The 24,341-nt window shown below is 44.9% G+C and overlaps 1 protein-coding gene across 8 annotated transcripts; it reads right to left on the bottom strand.

The window, feature by feature from the left end:
* Positions 1-3,804: 3,804 nt before the first annotated feature.
* LOC311322096 (uncharacterized protein) lies at positions 3,805-24,256 on the bottom strand. Of its 8 annotated transcripts, none has more exons than XM_084454108.1 (18): positions 24,121-24,256; positions 17,530-17,799; positions 17,344-17,413; positions 17,135-17,211; positions 16,984-17,050; positions 16,774-16,862; positions 16,468-16,641; positions 16,096-16,156; positions 12,649-15,159; positions 10,684-11,153; positions 10,488-10,568; positions 10,345-10,380; positions 10,008-10,068; positions 6,496-6,690; positions 6,087-6,271; positions 5,186-5,221; positions 4,766-4,903; positions 3,805-4,137 (listed from the first exon to the last, which is right to left on the bottom strand). In XM_084454108.1, the coding sequence occupies exons 2-17, from the start codon at positions 17,725-17,727 to the stop codon at positions 4,802-4,804; spliced, it is 4,413 nt and encodes a 1,470-aa protein (XP_084310234.1). In that variant the 5' UTR covers positions 17,728-17,799; positions 24,121-24,256; the 3' UTR covers positions 3,805-4,137; positions 4,766-4,801. The 8 variants fall into 8 exon arrangements, with proteins under 8 accessions (XP_084310234.1, XP_084310237.1, XP_084310238.1 ...); XM_084454111.1 differs by having other exon boundaries at positions 4,843-4,903; XM_084454112.1 differs by having other exon boundaries at positions 3,805-4,903; positions 10,684-10,868; positions 10,959-11,153.
* Positions 24,257-24,341: the final 85 nt, after the last annotated feature.

Raw genomic sequence — 24,341 nt, 5'->3', positions numbered from 1 at the left:
CAGGTCAGAGGTCTGTCAGGGGTCAACACAGCTTTACTGGCATCATATAGAGCCGCGGGACAGACCTGCTGTTGGGATTTAGCTCAGCGGGTTAACACAGCTTTGGTGGCATCGGATGACGATGGCAGTGGCAACACAGTTAGAGGACATGTTGGAGCTCGGACTCAGGCTTTAGCCCAGTGCCGGGTACCCTGGTCTGGACTGTGAATTTTGGATTTTTGCGTATGCACTGTACAGAGTATGTGTGTGCGCTCTTGCAAGCAGACTTCATGTCTGTGAGTGTGCGTGCTAAAGTGTCTGTGAGTGTGTGAAACGGAACTGTGCGTCTTTGTACCGTAGGTACACGCAACCGTGTTTGTGTGTGTGTATATTTGTGTGTGCGTGTATTTCTGTATGTGTGTGTTTGTGTGTGTGTGACTCGTTGCCGTTCCAGACCAGCTGTTGTGTCTCTTCAGCCGGCCGCAGCAGCCGGGAGGGGGGGGGGGTCTTCATAACTAGATTTTCTCTCTGCTGACTCAGTCAGGACGCCTGGCTGGCTCACTAATGCCCACTCTCACAACACCACCGTGTGCCGCCACTTTGTTGACACTTTACAGTATACCTGAACCCTCCTCCACCCCTCTCTCTGCCCATGTCACACTTTTTCACCATTTCCTGGAACGTTCATATCCAAAACGATAATGCCAGTTTACTGTTTACTTGGACCAAGACGTTGTTGCCCCTAGTCCCCGAAAGTTCCATTGGTTTGGTTCCATTGAAAGGGTCTATAGAGACTCTAGGTAGGGTGTCCATGACGGCTACTTTGAGCCATCACATGATCTCCTCCTTTTACTTCTCCTCAGGCTAACATTCAGTTGAACCCGCCGTAGTGGTGTTCAGTATGTTAACATTCAGTTGAATCTGCCGTGGTGATGTTCAGTATGTTAATATTCAGTTGAACCTGCTGTGGTGATGTTCATTATGTTAACATTCAGTTGAACCCGCCGTGGTGATGTTCAGTATGTTAACATTCAGTTGAACCCACCATGGTGATGTTTGTATTAACCTATAATGTAGTGCTTTTACACTATCCAAAACTCTGGCGGGGGGTGTGCACTGTGCGATATCATGGACTACAGTGTGTATCAACATTGAGGCTGTGTGTGTGTGTGTGTGTGTGTGTGTGTGTGTGTGTGTGTGTGTGTGTGTGTGTGTGTGTGTGGCGGGGGGTTCATTCTCCTCAGATAGCTGTACTGTAGCCCTGTGGAAGTCACCCGGGTCTCCAGGCTGCACAGTAAATAGCAGATAGGCTACATGATATCCAGTATTTTTAGAAGGCTCCAATCATGACATTCCTCCACAAAGTGCAGAGCAGCGCCTGAGCCTTAAGAGGAAGCGCAGGCAGGCCACACACACACATCACACTCTCAAGCTCAGCCAATCAAAATATGAATAACAAGTTGCCCCAGAAATAAGAGAGTAAAAATTACATACTTTAGACTTGAGTAGATACTGTACCTTCGACTGTCTCAGTCATGGTGTTACTTAAAAAAATAAAATTGAAAATAAATCCACAGTTAGCCTTTCAGCAACGTGAAAGCAAAGTTGCCTTGGAAATAAACTTGGGGGGTGGTCCTCCACGCTAGGGGCGCGAGGCGATTCCGCGTTTTAGTCCGGATGAGTCGGGAGGGCTCGGGGATGCTGCTGAGACCACCGCGGACGGACCCAGACCCCTACAAGGGAGCGCGGGACGCTGCCACAGATACGACACCTGCTGCTTCCACTCCGGATCCCCCGGCGTGTCTCGGCCTCTGGGCTGTCCCGGTGGTGGGCTAGCGGGCTCCGTTCACTCCCGGTAGTGGGGGGCGCACACAGAGGCCAGTCCCAGGAGGTATAAGGGGGGGGGGGTGTCCGGGGTCTGGGGTCCAGAGTCCGGGTGGCGAATGTTGAGGGTAGAGAGAGGGATCAGAGCCAGTCTAGAAGGTTCCGTGTGGGGCAGGCGGGCGTAGCTGGGTCAGGAAGTCTTGCCGGACGGGAGGCGGAGGGCTTCAAGGTAACCTTATCCCAGTTAGCTCTGTCCTACAGCCCAGCCTGTCCCGGGCCTGGCCTGGGTTATTCTTAGAGCCGCTCGTGGCCACCAGCTGCATTTCTGCCTCGCCTTTTTAGGCCAGGGGCGTGACCCTCCCTACTCCCCCTCCTACCCTGCTGACCCCCCCCCCACACACACACCCAGAACAGAGCTGTCAGCGAGTGGGGCAGAGGAGAGAGACGTGCGCCACACACACACACACAGTCACCCTCCCCTCGACTGTCTCTTTTCTCCAACCTCTCTCTCTCCCTCCCTCTGCTGGTCATGGGGGACGACCACAGACTGTAGCACACAGGCACACACACACACACACAGTATACATGCTCTCAAACAAACACACAACAATATTCTAGACTCATTATACATCAACAGTCTTCAACAAAGAGTAATCACAGATGGAGCTGACACTAACCTGGCATAGTGTGAAGGCCCAGCAGGTGGGTTCTCATTAGTCCTTTGTGAACGAGACAAACAGATGGACAGAGAGAGAGAGAGAGAGAGAGAGAGAGAGAGTGCAAACCTAAGATAGAAAGAGACAGAGAGATGCGGAGAGAGATCCCCCTCTCCTGGACTGTTCCGGACTGTCTGGCTGCCTCCCTCCTTCCCAGCGGAGCAGATCTCTCTGAGTTGTAGACGAAGCATAATGGCCTTCAGCTGGACACTGGAGATAGGGAGTAAAACAGCACTAGTCTGCAACTTCTGCTGCTGATGTGGTCATTAACTCTTAACAGTTATACCTTACACTCACACCCTGCACTACAGATAGCCTGACAGGCTGCTAGTGTATACTCGCACCCTGCACTACAGATAGCCTGACAGGCTGCTAGTGTATACTCGCACCCTGCACTACATATAGCCTGACAGGCTGCTAGTGTATACTCACACCCTGCACTATAGATCGCCTGACAGGCTGCTAGTGGATACTCGCACCCTGCACTACGGACCGATAGTGTATACTACATTAACACCCTGCATGATGGACAGACTACTAATGTATACTCACACCCTGCACTACGGACAGATAGCCCGGGATACAGTGAAAACAAAAAACAAACATTTTTATTCGTCACACAAAGCACACAGTGTAGGGAGGCGACGACGCCAAAACACACACACTTGAATGACATGGACGTCCACCAACGAAAGTCTTCTCCTGCTCTCAACCCATCCCGTCGCCCTTCCCCCGAGGGCAGCCGGGAGCAGCCGGTAGGCAGCGTGCAAGGGACGCGCCACGGGGTCCAACCAAGTGCTCCTGTCCGTCTTCGTCAGAGACGGACGGCATTAGCGATCTATTCTTCTGTATGCTTTTCTGATTGGAGGGAAACACGGGGAGAATATGCAAACTGCAGGGAAAGGCTCGGAGGAGGCCTTCTTGTTGTGACAGTACAGTGTGACTGTGAAGGTACTGCGCGACCATGCCACATGTGAGCGAATTTGGGGTTCAGTATCTTGCTTGCGACACTTCCGGAAGCGAAGTGGGATTGAATCGGGGTCCTTGAGATCCCCAGCCGGCCGCTCTACCTACCGAGCTACTTGCCGCCCCACCTCACACTGACAGGGCAGGTTGGCACTACTGTGTACTGATACGGGCATAAAGCTACTATTTAGAGATAGGCTACTGTGAACTCGAACTACTAACTCTCATGCACTTTTTGAGTTTCGAGTCTGTGGTTTGGCCAAGAAAAAGTAGACCATCTGGTTAAGAAAAGCACATAGTGCCACACTGGTATGTTGATTTATTCTTTATTGATTGAACTCTTATTATACAGAACATGACTCGTAACAAAATCAGTTCACTCATTCAGATCAATGCGATCAAGCTACAGTAGCTTCTTTGACATAATACACCAGTCCATACATGAAAATCATCCCAGTAATTCAGAAAGGACACAATTAATCTATTAATCTTGTATGCTATAATAAGCAAGCTTCATTTATACTTCATTGACAGCTGACTATAATATATCAGTGTTGGAATCTTTCAGGGTGATTATAATTCAAGGAAAACGGGACCCTTCCATCCTTCATGCCTTTTCCAGCTTCTTAAGAAAGTTTGGAGTAAGGAGACACTGTGAAGCGACAGGTAAACAAGAGAGACTGGATGTGTGAACACAAGTTAGTAGTTAGTACATTCAAGCCTGGGTTAGAACAAGACCAGGAGTCAGAGGCTCTAACCACTACTCTAAACATCTGCACAGAATAACAGTCCCATTTCACACCTCACAGACACAGCTGAGCGAGCTCACATGAGGACAACAATGTGTTGCAAAATACAGTAAACATTCATAATGTAGCTTTCTAATCATTTACCATAAATATAGAACCATCACAACAACAAGAATCAGGTGACTAAGGCTGCAAAGTTTTTCTGCCATTGATATTGTAATAGATACATTCAAATACTCTTTTCTTAATTATTAGAATACATCTATAACAATATAATCATGCTTTAATCAGTCATTAATTACTGTACTGTAATACATTATTATTATTATTTATTTATTTTTACTGTATTCTCTATTTGTACTGTAATACATTATTACATGGCTGACTCTCCAACCCACATGACTCCTGGAGGTACACCTAATCACATCAGAACTGTGTCTGTGTTTCGGTGCTGATTTTACAATGTCTACACCATTATGCATGGTTATAAGGGGACAGATACATGTTGACATATTGGCTCTTAAGAAATACCTCATGTGTTTGCAACACCTGCCCATAGAGTTTTGTTTAAAGAGTCCTGTTGTTGCCCACCAGAGGTGTGTTCTCACCTGAGTTATCTCTGCAATTACAGCAGGATTTAACCCAATCCCAACAGGTCATCCCATGCATCTGAGAAAAGAGTAACAATGATGTCAAATCCCATAAGTTCACTAGTATTGCATCTTTGGATGTATAGTTGAAGATAGATTTGTTTCTGTTATTTTTGTAATGAAACAATTTGTGAGATTATGATTGCACATTCACTCTATAATGAAAATGTACAGTTACCAATAACAAGTCCATAGTTTTGTGTCAGAGGCATGAGGCACGTTGTTTTGTCTTTACAATACATCACTAATCATGATACTGTAGCATGAATACATGAAATAGAGGCTGGTTGAGGATAATCACCTTATCGTCAGCTGAGATGTTACCAATGACATGGCTCTGCAAAGAGAAGAATATAGTTAATCAAAACACATTGTATACTCAGTGCTTGCAAATCAGGAGGTCCCGGAACACATTTTTTTGCGCCTACGCAAACTCCTAAGAAGTCGGAAAAAATTCCTATGTATGTAAAAGTACCATGGCAATAAACATATTCTGATTCTGATTCTCCTCAAAGTGCGAATCATTCTTACAACAATGGGACTTACAGTATGAGTTTTCATAACAGCCTCTCTTCATTTCACAGCACAAACGCCCACTTGCTTAGCTGTGGGGCTTACAGTAACGTAATCATTATGCCAAAACGACACCAAAAAGCATTAAACCCTGGCCAGCATACTACCTGTAAATTCCCCCATCGAAGTCTCCTCACCAACTCCCTAGCCTACCTGCGTCCTCATCTCCACCTCTCTCCCCGATTCTAAGTCCTCCTCCTCATTCCTCTTCTTGTTCTAGCAATCTTTATCTTTTAATCATGCCTTCAATTGCTTTTGCTACCTGTGCTGTCGCCATCCTGTTCCGCCAAAATGACTTTGGCCTGCTTTAGTGCTTAGGGTTCCAACTGGTTTGAAGAAATCAAATAAATTTGACTGTCTTTTGGACATGTTACTACTTAGCTCATGACATAGGCTACGTTATTCAAAACTCCCACGCGTGCACAAAACTCACACAGGGAGCCAGCGTCACTGCGTGACCTGAGTGATTGACGTTTGTCACGTCTGTCATGCAACCAAAACAGGCAAGCAATGCCTGAGCTATAAAGCCAGTAAACAGTATTGCCTCTGGTTCGATAACTCTTGTGGCATCCTCCATGAAGTAACAAAGCAGAACTCCTTTTAAAATGATACAAAATCTTAGGACTTACTTGATTCAAAATCTTTTGGACTGCTATGTGGTTATGAGGACAGTCCAGCAGGCCTCCTTTGGAGTCGTGGAACAGGAAGTCTACTACCTTGACATCTCTATTGGTCACATGTCTGCTACTGTCAGGTATGGTGTAGCCAGGGTTGAAGGTGTGATGCAGCACCACCAGGATGACTGGGCTACCAGCTGAAGAGAGAGAGAGAGAGAGAGAGAGAGAGATTTTAATGGATCTAAAAGCTTTGGCAACACAGATGTACAGTACAAATTTGTCATGCCAATAAAGTGAATTGAATTGAGAGAGAGGAAGGGGAGAAAGAGAGGATTGGAGAAAAACACATAATTCCAACACCTTAAGGTAATCTAACAGAGCTAAATTAAATTAAAGTCCTTTAACAATTAGAGCATTTTACCTGGAATCTCTTTCATGGCTGCTTCAATATCGGTCCCTAGTCGAGAGGAGACTGGACAGTACGCCATGATGACATCACACTCTGCTGCTGACCTCACTTCAGTCAGACCACTTGAGGTCAGTTGGCTGTTAATCTTCACATGAGAGCCCAGAGTGTTCCCCGTCACCACAGTGAAGAATCTCTTCATCTTTGATGCTGGAGAGGCACAGGAAAATATCTTTGTTGAAGGGGCACGCCAACATTTTGAACATTTATCTTGTTTTTGAGTGTACTGGGACTGTGGCAGAAGGACGCAGGCGTTTCTGACTCTATTCCAGGCACTTTGGAGAATGGGCATGTAGAGCTAACACAACTGGAGCTGAAGTTAACAGGAGCAAGCGCTAGCCGGAGCTAACGCAGGTTCTCCAAGGTACCTGGAAGTTAGGGGAAGGGAAACATTCCCTAGTAATTCATCATGATGTATCACATTTCAACTACATCGAAGGCATGTTATGAATCACGATATATTGCTCACTCATAGACTAGATAAGATGAAGCACTGTGTGTTCTGTTGCTTTAGCCTATTCCATAAATGATTTGTGTGGTCTCTCCTCTCTCGTTATATCACTATGCAGTAGGGCTGTGCAATAAAATTGAGCAATACATTGCAATATTGTTTTCTGCAATAGTGTAACCATTTTCCGTGGTACAGCATCAATACATAAATAAATAAATTATATATATATATGTATATATATGTATATATAGGCTATATGTATATATATTAGGGCTGGGTTAAAAAAATCAATTCATCGATTTTGAATCAAATGATTCAGAATCAATTCATGAATCCCAAAATCGATTTTTTATTTAATGAATGAATGAATAAATAAATGAAGGAATGAAGTTAATTCATTCATTCAATAGCCATGTTTCCATCCACTTGGCAATCGAATTATGTGAGGATCGCTAAAAATATGAACGAGAATAAAGCCGGTGAACATGCGTTTCCATCTAGAGCTTTAAATCGGATAAAGCATTTATCACAAAAGCCTTTTATCGAACAAGGGAAAATCCGACGAGATCGACAGTACGAACTTTTCTATCTAATTTTACTGGTTCCATAAGGCATTTTTAATTCGATATAATTTAATTTGCATAAACCGTGTGGATGGAAACATGGCTAGTGATTCATTCATTCATTCATTTTTGGAAATCAGTATCAATACCCAGCCCTAGTATTGAAGTGTTGCATAACTTGGCAGTCATGTAATTAAGGTTACAGCAAAAAAAAAAAATCAGGTTTTAGTAACACTAACCGAATCGATATTGAATCGAATCGAATTGAATCGTGATAATCGATTCTGAACCTTGTGAATCGGAATCGAATCGATTCTTGAAATTTGAATCGATACCCAGCCCTAATATATATATATATATGTATATATATATATATATATATATCAGTGGCGGCTGGTGACTCAAAAAACTGAGGACAGGAGGAAGAGGCGAACCGCCCATGGGCGCCGGGGGGCACTTTCCCTCAGTCAGTTATTATTTGAAATATGAGCTTTAAAGTGGATTTACAGTCAATTTTAGCATATGAAAAGCTGAATAACACTTTCTTTAACTACATGCAGCATTTATTTATCATATTCATGATAAAATATTACAAAACAATAAAACATTGTAAGCAATAGTTGTTGTAATGGATTGTACTCTTCTCTAAAGAGACAAAATAATTGATATTGGTGAGGTGCTGGAGAGGTTAGGTGATATATGAAAAAAAAAAAAGATTAGGGGACACTGAGGTGTGCTGGCTCTCAGTTTGTTGGCAAATAATGACAACTGGACAATGGAATACGTTGCACAGCAAATGCAGTATCCAACAGTTCGCTCATGGCTAGCTAGCAATGGTACAGCTATGGGATTAGCTCATTTGGGTTGCTGTCAAAGCTGCCACTCTTATGTTGCTATAGCCTACAATTATCAGAACAATATGAACATTCAGTTGAAAGTTTTCCATCCACCCATCCATCACTGGATGAGGAATAAGCACCGCAAAGCGATCAATTCTCACGCAAGCAGGAGCCAGGCTGTGGATTTCTCCGATCCGGTGTTGCGACCCAGTCTCTAGAAATGTTTTGGATGAGTTGCCAACAGTTTGCGCCTCCAGCCAATCTGCGCACCTGTCTATGCCGTAGCCTGACGTGCACCTCGTAGCTAACGTTACCGGCTATAGCCAGCCAGTGGAACTGTCGTGTTCAGACGGCTCTAGCTCAAAAAGTATTTATGTCAGCTTACATATTTAGATGGCTAGAATCAAGACAAATAGACGAACAGTTTGATGTATAATATGTCCCATAATACTTTCAGATGTATTATATTATGGAGCTACGAACAAACAAAAATCTCCAATGGCACAGGGAAGAGAAACTGACATCAACGCCGACTCAATCGGCCTTCACTGTGGTAAATCTGGAATCTGGAATGTGATTGGACTAACAAAATGTCAATATCTGAATCCTGTTCAGACAGGGGCGGAGTACTGTCCTCCCTTGCGGTAATTTTTCAGCGTTTTTGGCCAATCATAAATTAGCAAGAAAAAAGGCATTACATTGATTTAAGAGAAAAGAACCCGCCCTAAGGGAGGCTAGCCTCCCTTCCATAGATATCTATGGGTCCTCCAGCTGCATGTTGTATATGTCACTGTTGGAGCTTTAGAATTTCAATAATGGGTTTTTATCCATAGGGAAAACCTGCTTTATGAACAAAACTGAGATAATATTAATTATAAATAAATAAATTCATATATTTATATTTTAATCCCTCTCTTCTCTCCAAAAACTGAGGAGGACTGTCCTCCCCTGCCTCAATGGACGAGCCTCCACTGATATATATATATATATATATAGTTTGTTTTATGTATCGATGTGTATGCAGAAGTTACTAGTTAGTACAGTCAAGCCTGGGTTAGCACAAGACCAGGAGTCAGAGGCTGAAACCACTACTCTAAACATCTGCACAGAATGACAGTCCCATTTCACACCTCACAGACACAGCTGAGCGAGCTCACAACAACGGACAACAATGTGTTGCAAAATACAGAAAACATTCATAATTTAGCTTTCTAATCATTTACCATAAATATAGAACCATCACAACAACAAGAATCAGGTGACTAAGGCTGCAAAGTTTTTCTGTCATTGATATAATCATGCTTTAATCAGTCATTAATTACTGTATTGTAATACATTATTATTGATATTATTATTTTAATCTGTTTATTTGTACTGTAATACATTATTACATGGCTGACTCTCTAACCCACATGACTCCCGGAGGTACACCTAATCACATCAGGACTGTGTCTGTGTTTCGGTGCTGATTATACAATGTCTACACCATTATGCATGGTTATAAGGGGACGTTGACATATTGGCTCTTAAGAAATACCTCATGTGTTTGCAACACCTGCCCATAGAGTTTTGTTTAAAGAGTCCAGTTGTTGCCCATCAGAGGTGTGTTCTCACCTGAGTTATCTCTGCAATTACAGCAGGATTTAACCCAATCCCAACAGGTCATCCCATGCATCTGAGAAAAGAGTAACAATGATGTCCCATAAGTTCACTAGTATTGCATCTTTGGATGTATAGTTGGACAAAGATTTGTTTCAGTTTTTTTGTAATGAAAAAATGTGTGCGATTATGGTTGGACATTCACTCTATAATGAAAATGTACAGTTACCAATAACAAGTCCATAGTTTTGTGTCAGAGGCATGAGGCACGTTGTTTTGTCTTTACAATACATCACTAATCATGATACTGTAGCATGAATACATGAAATAGAGGCTGGTTGAGGATAACCACCTTATCGTCAGCTGAGATGTTACCAGAAACATGGCTCTGCAAAGAGAATAATATAGTTCATCAAAACACATTACATACTGTTTAAGACCATTAGCATATTTTGTGTGTGTGTACAAGAGAACAGTTAGGTAGGTTAGGAGTACCTTTTGTTCACCAACACTCATGACCTGATGCTGAGAGGTGATGGTGTTTGGGTCAGCATTATACAACCGCCAGTGTTTGAGCTATAAGGACAGTAAACACAACAGTATTGCCTCTGGTACAACAACTCTTGTGGCATCCTCCATGAAGTAACAAAGCAGCACTCCTTTCAAAATGATACAAAACCTTAGGACTTACTTGATCCAAAATCTTTTGGACTGCTATGTGGTTATGAGGACAGTCCAGCAGGCCTCCTTTAGAGTCGTGGAACAGGAAGTCTACTATCTTGACATCACTATTGGTCACATGTCTACTGCTGTCAGGTACGGTGTAGCCAGGGTTGAAGGTGTGATGCAGCACCACTAGGATGACTGGGCTACCAGCTGAAGAGAGAGAGAGAGAAAGCGGGGGAGAAAAATACATTATAATTCCAACACTGATCTGACAGAGACCTAAATAAAATACAGTCCTACCTGGAATCTCTTTCATGGCTGCTTCAATATCGGTCCCTAGTCGAGAGGAGACTGGACAGTACGCCATGATGACATCACACTCTGCTGCTGACCTCACTTCAGTCAGACCACTTGAGGTCAGTTGGCTGTTAATCTTCACATGAGAGCCCAGAGTGTTCCCCTTCAACACAGTGAAGAATCTCTTCCTCATTGATGCTGGAGAGGCACAGGAAAATATCATTATTGAAGGGGCACGCCAACATTTTCAACATTTATCTGTTTTTTGTGTTTACTGGGATGGAGGCGCTCCTGGCTATATTCCAGGCACTTTGGAGAATGAGCATGTAGAGCTAATGCTAAGCGTAGCTAAAGATAACTGTAGCTAACACTAACCCGTATATTAGCTAAAGCCAGTATTGGGAGTAACTGATTACAAAGTAACAGATTACTGTAATCAGATTTATTTTTCCAGTAATTTGGGATGTAAGGGATTACATTTAATTTTCAGCAATCAGATTACAGTTACTGACCTAATAAAAATGGGATTACTTTGAGTTACTTATGCATGTGCCTGCTCCCTTTCATTTGGTTGATGGCTGAGCTGACTGTTTATGTCATCAGGGTCAAGATGTGCCAAGAGTGCTGGTATAGGATCAGATTTTTGGTGTCTATTATTATCTAAGATTCAAAACTGATCCAAGATCAGCACTTATATGATTCGGGTAAGGAATGATCTGGTTTTAGAAAGTAGTTCCAAAGTAAAGTAATTAAGTAATTAGTAATCTGATTACTTAGAGAGTAATAAGTAAAGTAATCTAATTCGAATTTACAGAAAGTAATTGGTAGCTTGACTTGATTACTTAGTATTAAGTAGCTTGCCCAACACTGGCTAACGTATATATATATGTGTGTGTGTGTGTGTGTGTGTGTGTGTGTGATTTTTTTTTTTGGGGCGAAATATACAGAAAGAGACAGGGAATAGATAGATATATAAAATAAATAATAAAGTTCAATCATCAATACATTATTCATGTTTTAAATGGATTCAAATTGTCCTTACATTCCCTCCACCCTCATGATCATCTCCAGGGAGTGGGGGATGGAGTTGTATTTTCAACTGTATTTTTAAATTTTCCAGTAAATAAATTATGTAGAGTATCGCAATGTGTTGTAATCGCAATATGAATTGTATTGTAAATGGGGGAAAGCATGGGGGGAAGCCTGTGCACAGCATGTAATCAAAAGGTGCTGATAGGTGGCAAACATGTAATCATGTCAATAAATGGGGTGCCGTGCGTATACTGTGGCTACATACCTCACACTTAGAGACAGAGTGATCTCATAATTTGAGCTACGTGTTAAGCTTTTACTACAGCTTAAATGCGAAACTTGTCACTCAATAAAAGAGATCACTCTGCAAGTCCTGTCTAAGTGTGCGGCATGTAGCCACAGTATATGTGGCACCCCTTTATTTGATGTATTGTATCATTTCGTATCCCAATGTATCGTGACACAATCGTATTGTAACCCATGTATCGTGATACAATCGTATTGTAACCCATGTATCGTGATACAATCGTATTGTAACCCATGTATCGCGATACAATCGTATTGTAACCCATGTATCGTGATACGTATTGTGAGGTCCTTGCCAATACCCAGCCCTACTATGCAGATACTGTATCTAAAGTGTCACTCCTCCCAAGTTTACCTTGATAAACCTTATCAGGAGATGGAACTGGGACCGGAGCTGGGTCTGAGGCTGGGTTTGAGGCTGGGGCTGAAGCTGGGTCTGAGGCTGGGACCAGAGTTGAGGCTGGAGCTGAACCTGGAGCTGGAGCTGAGGCTGGGACCAGAGTTGAGGCTGGGTCTGAGGCTGGAGCTGAAGCTAGGGGTGAGGCTGGGTCAAGGTCTGAGGTTGGGATCAGAGTTGAGGCTGGGTCATGGTCTGAGGCTGGGTTAGAAGCTGGGATCAGAGTTGAGGCTGGGTCAAGGTCTGAGGCTGGGATCAGAGTTGAGGCTGGGTCAAGGTCTGAGGCTGGGTTAGAGGCTGGGATCAGAGTTGAAGCTGGGTCAAGGTCTGAGGCTGGGTTTGAGGCTGGGTCACAGACTGAGACCAGGACTGAGTCTGGAGCTGCTGCTGAGGGTGTGTGAGTCTGGAGCAGCTGGTACAGGGTGTTTGGCTCCACAACAAAAGAGCTTTCATCATGCCCACCACCACCACCATCTTCTTTCTCATCATTATCATCATCCTCCTCAGAGTTCAGAGCTGAGGCTGGATCTGAGGCTGCTGCTGGGGTTGGGACTAAAGAGGCTAGGACTGGGTCTGGAGTTGAGGCTGGGTCTGAGGCTGAGGCTGGATCTGAGGCTACATCTGAGGCTGGATCTGAGGCTGACGCTGGGGTTGGGACCAAAGAGGCTGTGACTGGGTCTGGAGTTGAGGCTGGGTCTGAGGCTGAGGCTGGATCTGAGGCTGGGTCTGAGGCTGAGGCTGGGTCTGAGGCCTGGGCAGAGGCTGGGTCTGAGGCTGACGCTGGGGTTGGGACCAAAGAGGCTGGGACTAGGTCTGGAGTTGAAGCTGGGACTGGGTCTGGAGTTGAGGCTGGGTCTGCGGTTGAGGGTAGGGCTGGATCTGAGGCTGAGGGTAGGACTGGGTCTGAGGCTGAGGATAGGGCTGGGTCTGAGGCTGAGGGTAGAGCTGGGTCTGAGGCTGACGCTGGGGTTGGGACCAAAGAGGCTGAGGGTAGGGCTGGGTCTGAGGCTGAGGATAGGGCTGGGTCTGAGGCTGAGGGTAGGGCTGGGTCTGAGGCTGAGGGTAGGGCTGGGTCTGAGGGTAGGGCTGGGTCTGAGGCTGAGGGTAGGACTGGGTCTGAGGCTGAGGGTAGGGCTGGGTCTGAGGCTGAGGGTAGGGCTGGGTCTGAGGCTGAGGGTAGGGCTGGGTCTGAGGGTAGGGCTGGGTCTGAGGCTGAGGGTAGGACTGGGTCTGAGGCTGAGGGTAGGGCTGGGTCTGAGGGTAGGGCTGGGTCTGAGGGTAGGGCTGGGTCTGAGGCTGAGGGTAGGGCTGGGTCTGAGGCTGAGGGTAGGGCTGGGTCTGAGGGTAGGGCTGGGTCTGAGGCTGAGGGTAGGGCTGGGTCTGAGGCCGGGACTGAGTCTGGAGTTGCTGCTGAGGGGTACAGGGTGTTTGGCTCCACGGTAAAATTGCTTTCTTCATCCCCACCACCATCTTCTTTATCTGAGGCCAGGGCTGAGGCCATAGCTGAGGCTGGGGCTGAGGTTGGGTCTGTGGCTGGAGCCGAGGCTGGTTCTGAGACTGAGGAGTACAGAGTGTTTGGCTCCACAACAAAATAGCTTTCACCATGCCCACCAAAACCACCATCTTCTTTCTCATCATTATCATCATCATCCTCCGAGTTCAGAGCTGAGGCTGGATCTGAGGCTGATGCTGCGGTTGTGACCAAAGAGGCTGGGACTCGGTCTGGAGCTGGGGCCAGAGCTGAGGCTGGGTTAGAGGCTGGGATCAGAGTTGAGGCTGGGTCAAGGTCTGAGGCTGGGTCTGAGGCTGGGTCTGAGACTGGGTCTGAGGCCAGGGCTGAGGCTGGGGTTGGGACCAAAGAGGCTGGGACTGGGTCTGGAGTTGAGGCTGGGTCTGAGGCTGAGGGTAGGACTGGGTCTGAGGCTGAGGGTAGGGCTGGGTCTGAGGGTAGGGCTGGGTCTGAGGCCGGGACTGAGTCTGGAGTTGCTGCTGAGGGGTACAGGGTGTTTGGCTCCACGGTAAAAGAGCTTTCTTCATCCCCACCACCACCACCATCTTCTTTATCTGAGGCCAGGGCTGAGGCCAGAGCTGAGGCTGGGTCTGAGGCTGGGGCTGAGGTTGGGACTGTGGCTGGAGCTGAGGCTGGTTCTGAGACTGAGGAGTACAGGGTGTTTGGCTCCACAACAAAAGAGCTTTCATCATGCCCACCACCACCACCATCTTCTTTCTCATCATTATCATCATCATCCTCCGAGTTCAGAGCTGATGCTGCGGTTGGGACTAAAGAGGCTGGGACTTGGTCTGGAGCTGGGGCCAGAGCTGAGGCTGGGTCTGAGGCTTGGTCTGAGGCTGGCGCCAGAGTTGAGGCTGGGTCTGAGGCTGGGTCTGAGGCTGGGGCCAGAGTTGAGGCTGGGTCTGAGGCTGGGTCTGAGGCTGGGGCCAGAGTTGAGGCTGAGTCTGGAGCTGCTGCTGAGGGGTACAGGGTGTTTGACTCCATAGCAAAAGAGCTTTCATCATCCCCACCACCATCACCACCACTTATTACCATTACCCTCATCATCATGCTCCAATCACGGGATCCCCAAATTAAAGCGAAGCCAGCTCCCCGTGTGGGTGTGCTAGAGACATGGGTTTGGACTGGGGTGTGTGGGGTGTTGTGCACCGAACCATCCCCCACCAGGTGCGACCCGAGGGGGATGCCACAGAGCCACCCAAACACCTTCATTCATTTTTTGGACTTTGGCTCAAAAATTCCCCCCATTCATTGTCAATGGGGGTGGGGGGGGGGGGCAGTTGACACGGCCATATCTCAACGTGGGAAGGTCCCATAGACATTATAACCTACCAACCTACAACTTATATGGGAAAAATAGCTAGGTAGGTTATCAAAATCAGGTCATGGCATTAATTTGGTTCCTAGGGCTCATTATTTGTCACTAAGGAATAGCTGGTCATATCCAGGGGTGGTCAATTTGCTGAAAGAGAATGCAACGGACACTCCATTTCACTCACGGTTCTAAACCCATGTTAACTACTGGAGGGCATCGCTGTTCCTCCAGGGAATATTAGCTACCATTTGAAATTCTATAGCAATATGATAGTTTTAGGAACTGCTTCCTCGATCGATATAAAATATACTGAAATAGTTTTATGTCAAACAATAAATTGGTGTGTGTCTTTTATTTTCATATTGCCATAATTGGTGACTGTTTTATAAAAGCAATAGCTCACTTCAGACCTGTGGTATATGGTATGAGCCTACATGTATATCATACTGTAGCTGTCGGCCCTCCACAAACAACACCCCTTCGCTGTGATATAATAACCATATACCATAGCCTGTCATGAGATATTGCTTATCTAGACGATGTTCTCTAACTACTGTAAATATTAACCATACCATACCCCAAGGGGAAGGTGCAGGGATCAGGATCTTCTCTGGAGGGGCTGGATCAGGATCACTGGCCTAGAGAGGTTTATCATACAGTCAGTCACCTTTCTTCCTCACATACTCCATTCATACAAGTATGATGCGCAGTAGCTCCTAAGTGCGCTTAATAAGTAGAGTAACAAAGTTAAGTGAGTAATAAAGATTTTGTTAGCAAGTGATAATTGTTACGGGTACTGAGGGGCAGTCAGTTTGACAGGGGCATCACAAAGGGCATGAGTTCAAATACAGTACATGTACCATGGGATAACGCCCTCACTCCTTCATTTGAAAAGTGACTTATACCCCCTCACAAGTCAGACGTCTAGTCAGAGGTAAAACTGACTGACCTTTTGAGATCCTTGGAAAAGCGCAGGCTGTTCCTCTTGGTCGTGTTTTGGTGGGACCCCCTCAGCGGTGTCATTTCTAACGGTATCTGTGTCGGTAGACGTCACTACCTTCCCCTCCTCACGAGTCAGATCTGCGGGGGTCTGGGTCTCCCCGCTGGTCTCTGGACTGGTGGTCTAAAAAAGAAAAGTTTGATATTTTTCATCGGCAACGTGTGGAAGTGAGTATAGCTCCTCTCTGGGTAAAGGTGTGGCACTGATGATAACTAAGGTTGCAGCCTATGTTCAAATCCCAAAGGGATGACAGACCTTTTGAGATTCCTGGAAAACTGCAGGGAGTTTTTCTTGGTCCTCTTTCGATAAGATGAGACCTTTGGTGCTCTCTTCAGTGTCATCTACTGTGACGAATAACAGTGTTACTATGTGCAAATAATAGGCAGTATGATATTGATGAGTGATGCAAAATGCAAAGCTTAAATTAGGAGTCACTTTTCCTACTTTATCTCCATGTTACTTTACCTTCATGGACATTTGCAGCAGTCTGGGTCACCTGGCTGTTTTCATCTGACTGGTGGGATGCACTGGCCTAAACATTAGAAAGTGATTGAATGTTTGAGCAAGAAAGGCTACATAAAGGCGTTTAACAACAGCTTCACACATTCAGGCCTACCTTGTTGTCCACGCCAGAATCCTCAGTGATGCTGTCTTGTGGTACATGTTCATTGGTTTCCTTACTAAGAGCACCTACTGTAATACACAATTACAGTTTACAGCTAGTGGAGTAGTAGGTACAGTATAGATTTGGAATTGGCCACAATGTGGCAGTAAATGACAGTTGACTTGGAGTGGAGTCAACAATTAGTTGACCATATTCTCTACCTTCAGTGACAGCAGCAGCAGTCTGGGTCTCATGTAAAATATCTTCTGAATGGGCAGTTGGACCACTATCCTAGAATAGAGAGGTTAATACAGTATTTATACTTTTTGACCTGTGTGTAGCCCAGTACAGAAGTCACACCAGTAATGCTAAGATGGTTATATTCCCTATAAAGCAACCTCACTTACCTGTGTAGATCTGTTGGACGCTGGAGGAGTCTCTTGGTCTTCTTCAGCGGTGTCCTTCGCTGTGTCTGGGGAAGAGGTCAGTCCTTCCCTTCCCACCACACCTGTTGGTCTACCAGCAGCAGCCTGGCTGGCCTTCTGAACAACGTCGTTGTTAGGAGATGTCACTTTGTCATGGGAAGAGGGGTTCTCTCCTTCCATCTTCTCTTCTGTAAGGTCGTCAGCCCCCTGGGTCTCCTGGCTGGACCCTTCGGGAGAGGTTGGACCACTAGTCTAGAAAATAAAGTGCTTTGTTTTTTTTTGTTTTAAATCATTTCTAGAAAAAAAAACATTGATACCACACACACCCCTTGTAATGTTCAGATCACGTTATCACGTTAGTACCACTGAAGCATTATTTACGACAGTGTCAGAGTGTTTGGTTTAATGCAACTTTCTAGTAAGCGCCAGTAACTATGGCAATGGAATGACAACAGTTGGATACTCTGTATGTTCCTGCACATCTCTTAAAGAGCATATTGCAGGTTTAATCTTTTTATGAATTAACATTTTTGATCTCACGATTAGGCCAACTTTAAAAAATAAAATCAGAAAAAAATCCATCTTTACAGACACCAAGGGCAGAAATATGGTTGAAAAAAGGTGGCTTTCTAAGCTGCGTCCAAAAACTGACTTTTTTTTTCATATTTCAGCGATGACGTACATTGGGGAGTCCCTGACCCTGCGGTCTGTTGCAGCCATGGACGTCTATGGACACAGCGAACTGTTGAATCCAGAATAAGCTATCTGCAACAGCATATACTGCAGCAAACTTGCATTAACTAGGAAAGGCAAATTCATTCTGACATTTTTGTTATGGTAAACCATTCACACAGCTATCCTAATGTGTTGCATCTAGCTAGCCAGCGTAATGCTGTCTCATGGATGTATTAATAGTGCTGTCTTCACATAGGCTAATGGCGTAATGCTGTTTTTACATAGCCTAACAACAAACAGGTGATTTACGAGTTTGAGCTATAGCAATCAGCTTCAGGGTTTTTCTTCATAGTCTAGTTTATTAGCCAGTTCAAGTTTAGACACGACAAGGCCACGTCTTCATCAGTTAGATAGTCATGGCACAAAACTGGATATGCTCCGGTCATTAAAGGAGAATGCTAGTTTTTGACAACCTGAACCTTATTTACGGCATATTATAAGACGTTTCACTCACCGAGATAACTTTGGTGTAATTCGGAGGCCTGTAGAAGAAATTTAAAATCCAGCGCGAGCCAAGTATATCCATGTAATGGCGGCGGACAGGGCACTGAGAATGCAGCTTCTAAAAAATCTATTTTCTGCCGCGAAACGGTTGTTTTCATCAATCTTTCTTCATGAATCGCTAGTTGTGCTTACATAGAGCGAGGGCTTGTTGTGGTTTTTCACATGCCTCTGTAATATGATCTTTAGAAACGTCTATAGAAATGAAATAGCTTCCCCACTTGCACCAGCACGCATGCGCACAACGCACAAGCTTTGCTCCAGCACGCTGTGCGCATGCGTGCTGGAGCAAGTGGGCTGAGGGCCGGAAAAAAGACCCTCTAGAATGTCACGCCAGATTTAAATACTGCAGCAATGAAGATCCACATTACCAGCTTTAATGTAGCCTACCTGTAAAAGTATTGAGTTGGGTAGGCCTATTATGCTGTCCGCGGAGAGCAGAACATACAGCATACGGCATGGGTAAACGGGAACATTCGGATTACAAACCAGCTCTTTGGATCAAAGCATCTCCAGGAACGGGTGAGAGCGATCAATATTTTGACAATTAGATTATTGAATATTACTTGAAGTGTCTACTCTTGTTTGGGTTATACTTTGAAGTGTGTAGCCTTCTTGGGAACCTGTAAGCAGCGAATAGGCTACAGTTCAAGTTAATCCTAGTCTGTTCGCTTGGCTGTTTTTGTTGTTGTTGCGTGATTCATTTTTCTTTGCAAATTTATATTAACCAGGCTATAGTATGTAAGGGATAATACACAACGAGGTGTGCTGTTATCGAAAAATAATGCACGATGCGGGGGCTAATTAGGCTATCCCACGAGCGAAGCCTGCCTCCGCGAATTGCATTTTTCGGAGTGTAGGCTATCCCGTTTACCATGGCTACTTGCCAAAGTCAAAAATACGTGCCCTTTACTCTGATTTTCTACATGAAAATATAAAGAAATGTGTTATTTATGCTTTGCTCACGGCTGCTTGTAACTTGAAGTGTCTACTCTTGTTTGGGTTATGATTTGAAATGTAGTTGTTTGGGAAGCTGTAGGAATTGAATAAGCTACTACAGTTAAAGTCCATCCTATCCTAAATCTATTATATTATTAAATTGATATTATCCACAAATATACCCATGATTGCTATAGCTCAAATTCATAGATAACCTGTTTGATTGTTAGGCCTATAGCTAATGTGAACACAGCGTTAGATATGGTTAGCTAGCTAACGCCGGTCACTCACCAAGACACCTGCCCTGTTCTCCACTGGTTCTCCTCACACCACAACTCTCAACAGCATCTCTCTCCTCTGGCCGTTATTTCTTCTAACCCTAGGTTGATCCTGCTCTCTTTGACACATACTGTAGCTGGCTCATAATTAAGGCTGTGGTCCATCATATGCTTCTGCATAAACATTTACAACCTCTTCAGTCTCAAAACTAGCCATTGTTTTGCTGTTCTACTGTTGCCAAACTTGACCGGACTCCCTTCTGCTACGTCACTTCCGGTTTGGGGATTTTTTAGATGCGGTAGTAACAAAACATCTCCAGAGATCACTGTAGTGTATATTATATATATTTAAATGAAATTCTAGTTCCTATATAATTTTCATACACATTGACTCACAGGAGTCTCCAAACTGCCATATGCCCTTTAAGTAAAGCACCAGTTAACCTTCGCTCTGAAGATCATTGCTTTGGGTGCGTTAAGTAGCTGAGCGCTCAGTGAGCAAATGCTCACTCTGAGCAGTTTTTAAAACCACTTAACGGTCTGCTCCCGGTCATCCCTATATTCCCCGGGTCCTATGTTCCCCCTAAAAAAGGGTTCTATGTTCCCCGGGTTCCCCGCGAAACGCCAAAGATAAACGTGATTATGCCATTGCATGATTTAATGCCAAAAGGGGCAGATTATGCGCCTATTTTAGAAAGGTTGTAATGTTTTGCTTGACTCTCTCAGTCCATATCTGCGCACTCTGGAGGACGTGCAGCTTTGAATGATCTGTGCCTTGATCTCATTGTCAACATTAGTGAACTCACAGTATTTTGCTAGCATACTGTACGGTGTCTGGTGTGGTATGCATCTAGATTTTCCCCAGGCTGCTGCGAAGCTTTCCTGAACATGAATATCTCATACTGGACGTTTTTCTTGGGGGAGAAATACTGAGTTTCTGTTTCACGTTTTCATATTTATCAGCCTCTGCTGCCAGTGTGTCGTAGATATCATGCACCTTTTCCCCTTTCACGTTTTGATTACAAAGTGATTGTTATTGCGGTGTCTTGATTAAACTTGGATTTACTGTAACATTTTTTAGACCAGTGTGGTTCTTATTAGGTTCCATTTGTACTCTGAGTTAGGCTAATTATAGACCTGTAAAGGTCTATTTGGAACCCCCTCAAGGACCCACAACCCCACTTTGTGAAGGGATAGACCTATAAGTGTGTCTCTTTTGTCAGCTGCTGTGAATCGCAGAAGGGCTCTTGGGTTGCTTTTGCTCTTGCGAAGACTGCAGCTGCAGACACGCAGGGAGCCCCGTAGATGGTGGGTTCACCCTCTAAACCAGAGGAGGAGAGAACAAGGGCACTACCACAATCTGGTAGCAGAGATCCCGTTGGATGCTGAGAAACACCATAGGTTTGTGCTGGCCATCTATTGTACAGTTCTGTATATGAAAGAAACACAGGTGTGGGTATCAAGGAGGTTATAAGAAGAACGTGGGTATATAGGTTTTCCACAGGGCAGGCCATTCACCGCGGGCCAGGCCAGTTGGCGCGCCAGGCCACCGGGAAAATTCCCGGTGCTCCCGATGGCCAGTCCGCCCCTGTCCACGCACGAGACGCGCATGAAAAGGTTTGGTGTAGCTCGGCCGTCACACAAACACACGCAGCCTTTTTGAGAAATGTAGTAAACTGGCAGGAAATTGGTACTGTGCACGGTGGTATGCTCGACTATGGAACCTCAAACGACTGCGGTCCTCTCACAGTACACCCGACTCTGGGAGCCTTTTTAGTTGTGGTGCTGGAAATTCAGCCACCAAAGTAAAAAATCCTGTAAAAAAAAATCATAATCCCATACACGGATATTGTTTTTTGACCGGGGGCTTGTTTTTTGATCATCTTTATCACAGCCACATTGTAAATGAGATATTAAGCAGTAGCCTGGCTATCCTTTTACCCAGAATCAACTAAGCCTACACTCAGACCTAGAGCTGAAACTGTTTACCAAATCAAAAATGAAAGTAAAATGTAGCCAGGCTACTCCGGGTTAGGGTACGGTAAAGTTTCAGTTCAAAGTTATAGGCCTAGAGTAAATTAGCTAACATCTCACACTTAGAACTATAGTGTCCCGATCTGAAGGTTCAAACGTTAACTTCCGGAATTATAACATGCAAGTGGTGTTTTGTCTACTGGCATGTGTCGACGCTTCCCACTCAACACGTGATTCACCTCTGAGGTTTGCAGCATCCGGCAAGAGTGTCTGCCTGCAGGCCTACCTTCTCAAGACAGTGTGTTGCTACACCACTCTCAGGACACACCATCGCCACGCCCATACCACTCTCAGAACACACCACCGCCACGCCCACCGCCATGCTCAGGACAGTGTAGGAGCAAACTGCTCCGATAGATGGCGGTAGGTTGCGCAACGACTTGGATCCAAGCCGCCGTTGAAATAAGAAGAAGAAGTAGTAAGAAGAAGACAACGACGACGATTTAAATGTAATACCATACAATCCAGGCTAAGTAAATGTAATTTTTCCTAATACAATCACTGTTTATCTGATTTGTTTGTCATAAATCCGATATTATTTTGTTTTACATGTATAGAAAGATAAGATAATATTGTTTGCGAAAACAGCAATCAACAGCATCAATTTGACTCCTAATTCTAAAGAGCCATCATTCAGAAGAAAAAAAAAACGGGACGTCACACTGACAATCCAAATCCTTAACCATTCGGCCACCAGGCAGTGTGGTAATCCTTAGGGTGGTCCTATGTGAGGGGTACATTTTCAAATTCATTTATTTTAAGCTCCAACCCCCAAGGATGTGTCAAGGATTGTTGTTTTTATTCATTTTTATTTTCACTCTGATTTTAATCCTTATATGCTCTATTAATTCCCAGATAAAAAGCGTCTCTCTGGGATTCTCAGGGTGAAACTTCAAGGTCGATGAGGGAGGGGTAAATGTTGTCTGATTGAGAAAAGAATTCACCAGGAGAGTTTTCTCCACTATTCCAATGAATTCCGGGGGTTGGAGCTTAGACTTTCCAACTTTAAATTTTTAGGACCACCCTAGTAATCCTAGTAAAATAGATGTAGGCCTATTTGAAGTGGAACAAATGTCAATATTCCTTCGTATATCCCCCCAGTTATTCGGATCGACTCTACAATGTTATGGGTTCTAGGTTGGCCCATTCTACACCCCTCCACCGAGTTTCGTGAAAATCGCTCCGGTAGTTTTTGCCTGAGAGTGGTGTGGGCGTGGCGATGGTGTGTCCTGAGAGTGGTGTGGGTGTGGCCTCATTGTCCTGAGAGTGGTGTGGGCGTGGCGATGGTGTGTCTTGAGAAGGTAGACCTGCAGGCAGATGCCTCTCGCATCCGGGAGCGCCTGTTCGGCTGATTCCCATGGGACCTGCACACGAGTCAGGATTTATTACTGACTCCAATGAATTATATGTAAAATATTAATGTCTTTTTGGGGTCTTTTTTACAACAGTCATAGTCACCTTTTGGCTCATATTTTCACAGATGCTGCAGCTACAGAGCAGTAGCCCCTACATCCAATCACTGAAATAGAATATTTGTCGGCTATTGGTCCAGGCGAGCAGTGTTGCAACTTGGCGACTTTGTCGCTATATCTGGCGACTTTCCAGGTCCCCTTGGCGACTTAATTAGTCAAAAGCGACCAGCGACAAATCTAGCGAGTTGTTCTTATAATTTGGGGGATTATTGTGTTGACAGAACTCTGCAAGAGCATTTAACATATCCCGTTCTGTGGTTCACGTTACAACCAAGATCACGAGAGCCGAGTACAGCGAGGGCTGCCGTGTCGTCCTCGCCACTCACACAGCGCTCCCGCAGTCAGCAGCGGAGTGAGCGGACACCGTGACCACTCTGAGCAAGAGCTGCTTTTCTATTCATTTTGCCTCTTTCAGAAATGCATATTATGCAAATTAGTTGATTACGGGTAAAGAGACAACATCTGAGTTTGCAAATCTGCATCGAAGTCAAATAGGCCCGTGTCTGCCGCTTTCTTGAATAGGCGTACACTTTCACCGAGCGAGCGCCCAAGTATAACTTGAGAAATACGTTCTCTGTGATGTAATGAATGCGTTTATGAAAGAATATGCTTACCTGCAAATCCGATCCTGTCTAGAACTGAGCCTCAGACAAGAATTGCCTAACTGACTTTCAATATACGCCAGTGCGTTTATTTAAGTTTCTGCTTTCAGTTTCTCAGAAATCACCTGACTTTTTTCTCTTTTTTTTCCCCTCACAGCAAAAGTGCAGTGTGCACCAGTTAAACATTAACAGCCGAACACCATACAGTAAATAGTAGCCTACGGACAAAGTGG

This window comes from Borostomias antarcticus (genome assembly GCF_949987555.1).
Source record: "Borostomias antarcticus genome assembly, chromosome: 19".
Lineage (NCBI taxonomy): Eukaryota > Metazoa > Chordata > Actinopteri > Stomiiformes > Stomiidae > Borostomias > Borostomias antarcticus.
Note: the sequence above shows the minus strand (reverse complement) of the source record. Positions and strands in the feature narration are given on the sequence as shown.

Bases quoted from the DNA above. Each gene is read 5' to 3' on its own strand.
- LOC311322096 (XM_084454106.1), bottom strand. From the start codon at position 17,727: ATGGAAGGAGAGAACCCCTCTTCCCATGACAAAGTGACATCTCCTAAC. The intron at 16,863-16,983 runs GTAAAGTAACAT...TATTCGTCACAG, and splicing joins TGCTGCAAATGTCCATGAAG to TAGATGACACTGAAGAGAGC. The intron at 15,160-16,095 runs GTATGGTATGGT...TGTACCCCTCAG, and splicing joins CCCTGCACCTTCCCCTTGGG to CAGCAGCTCCAGACTCAGCC.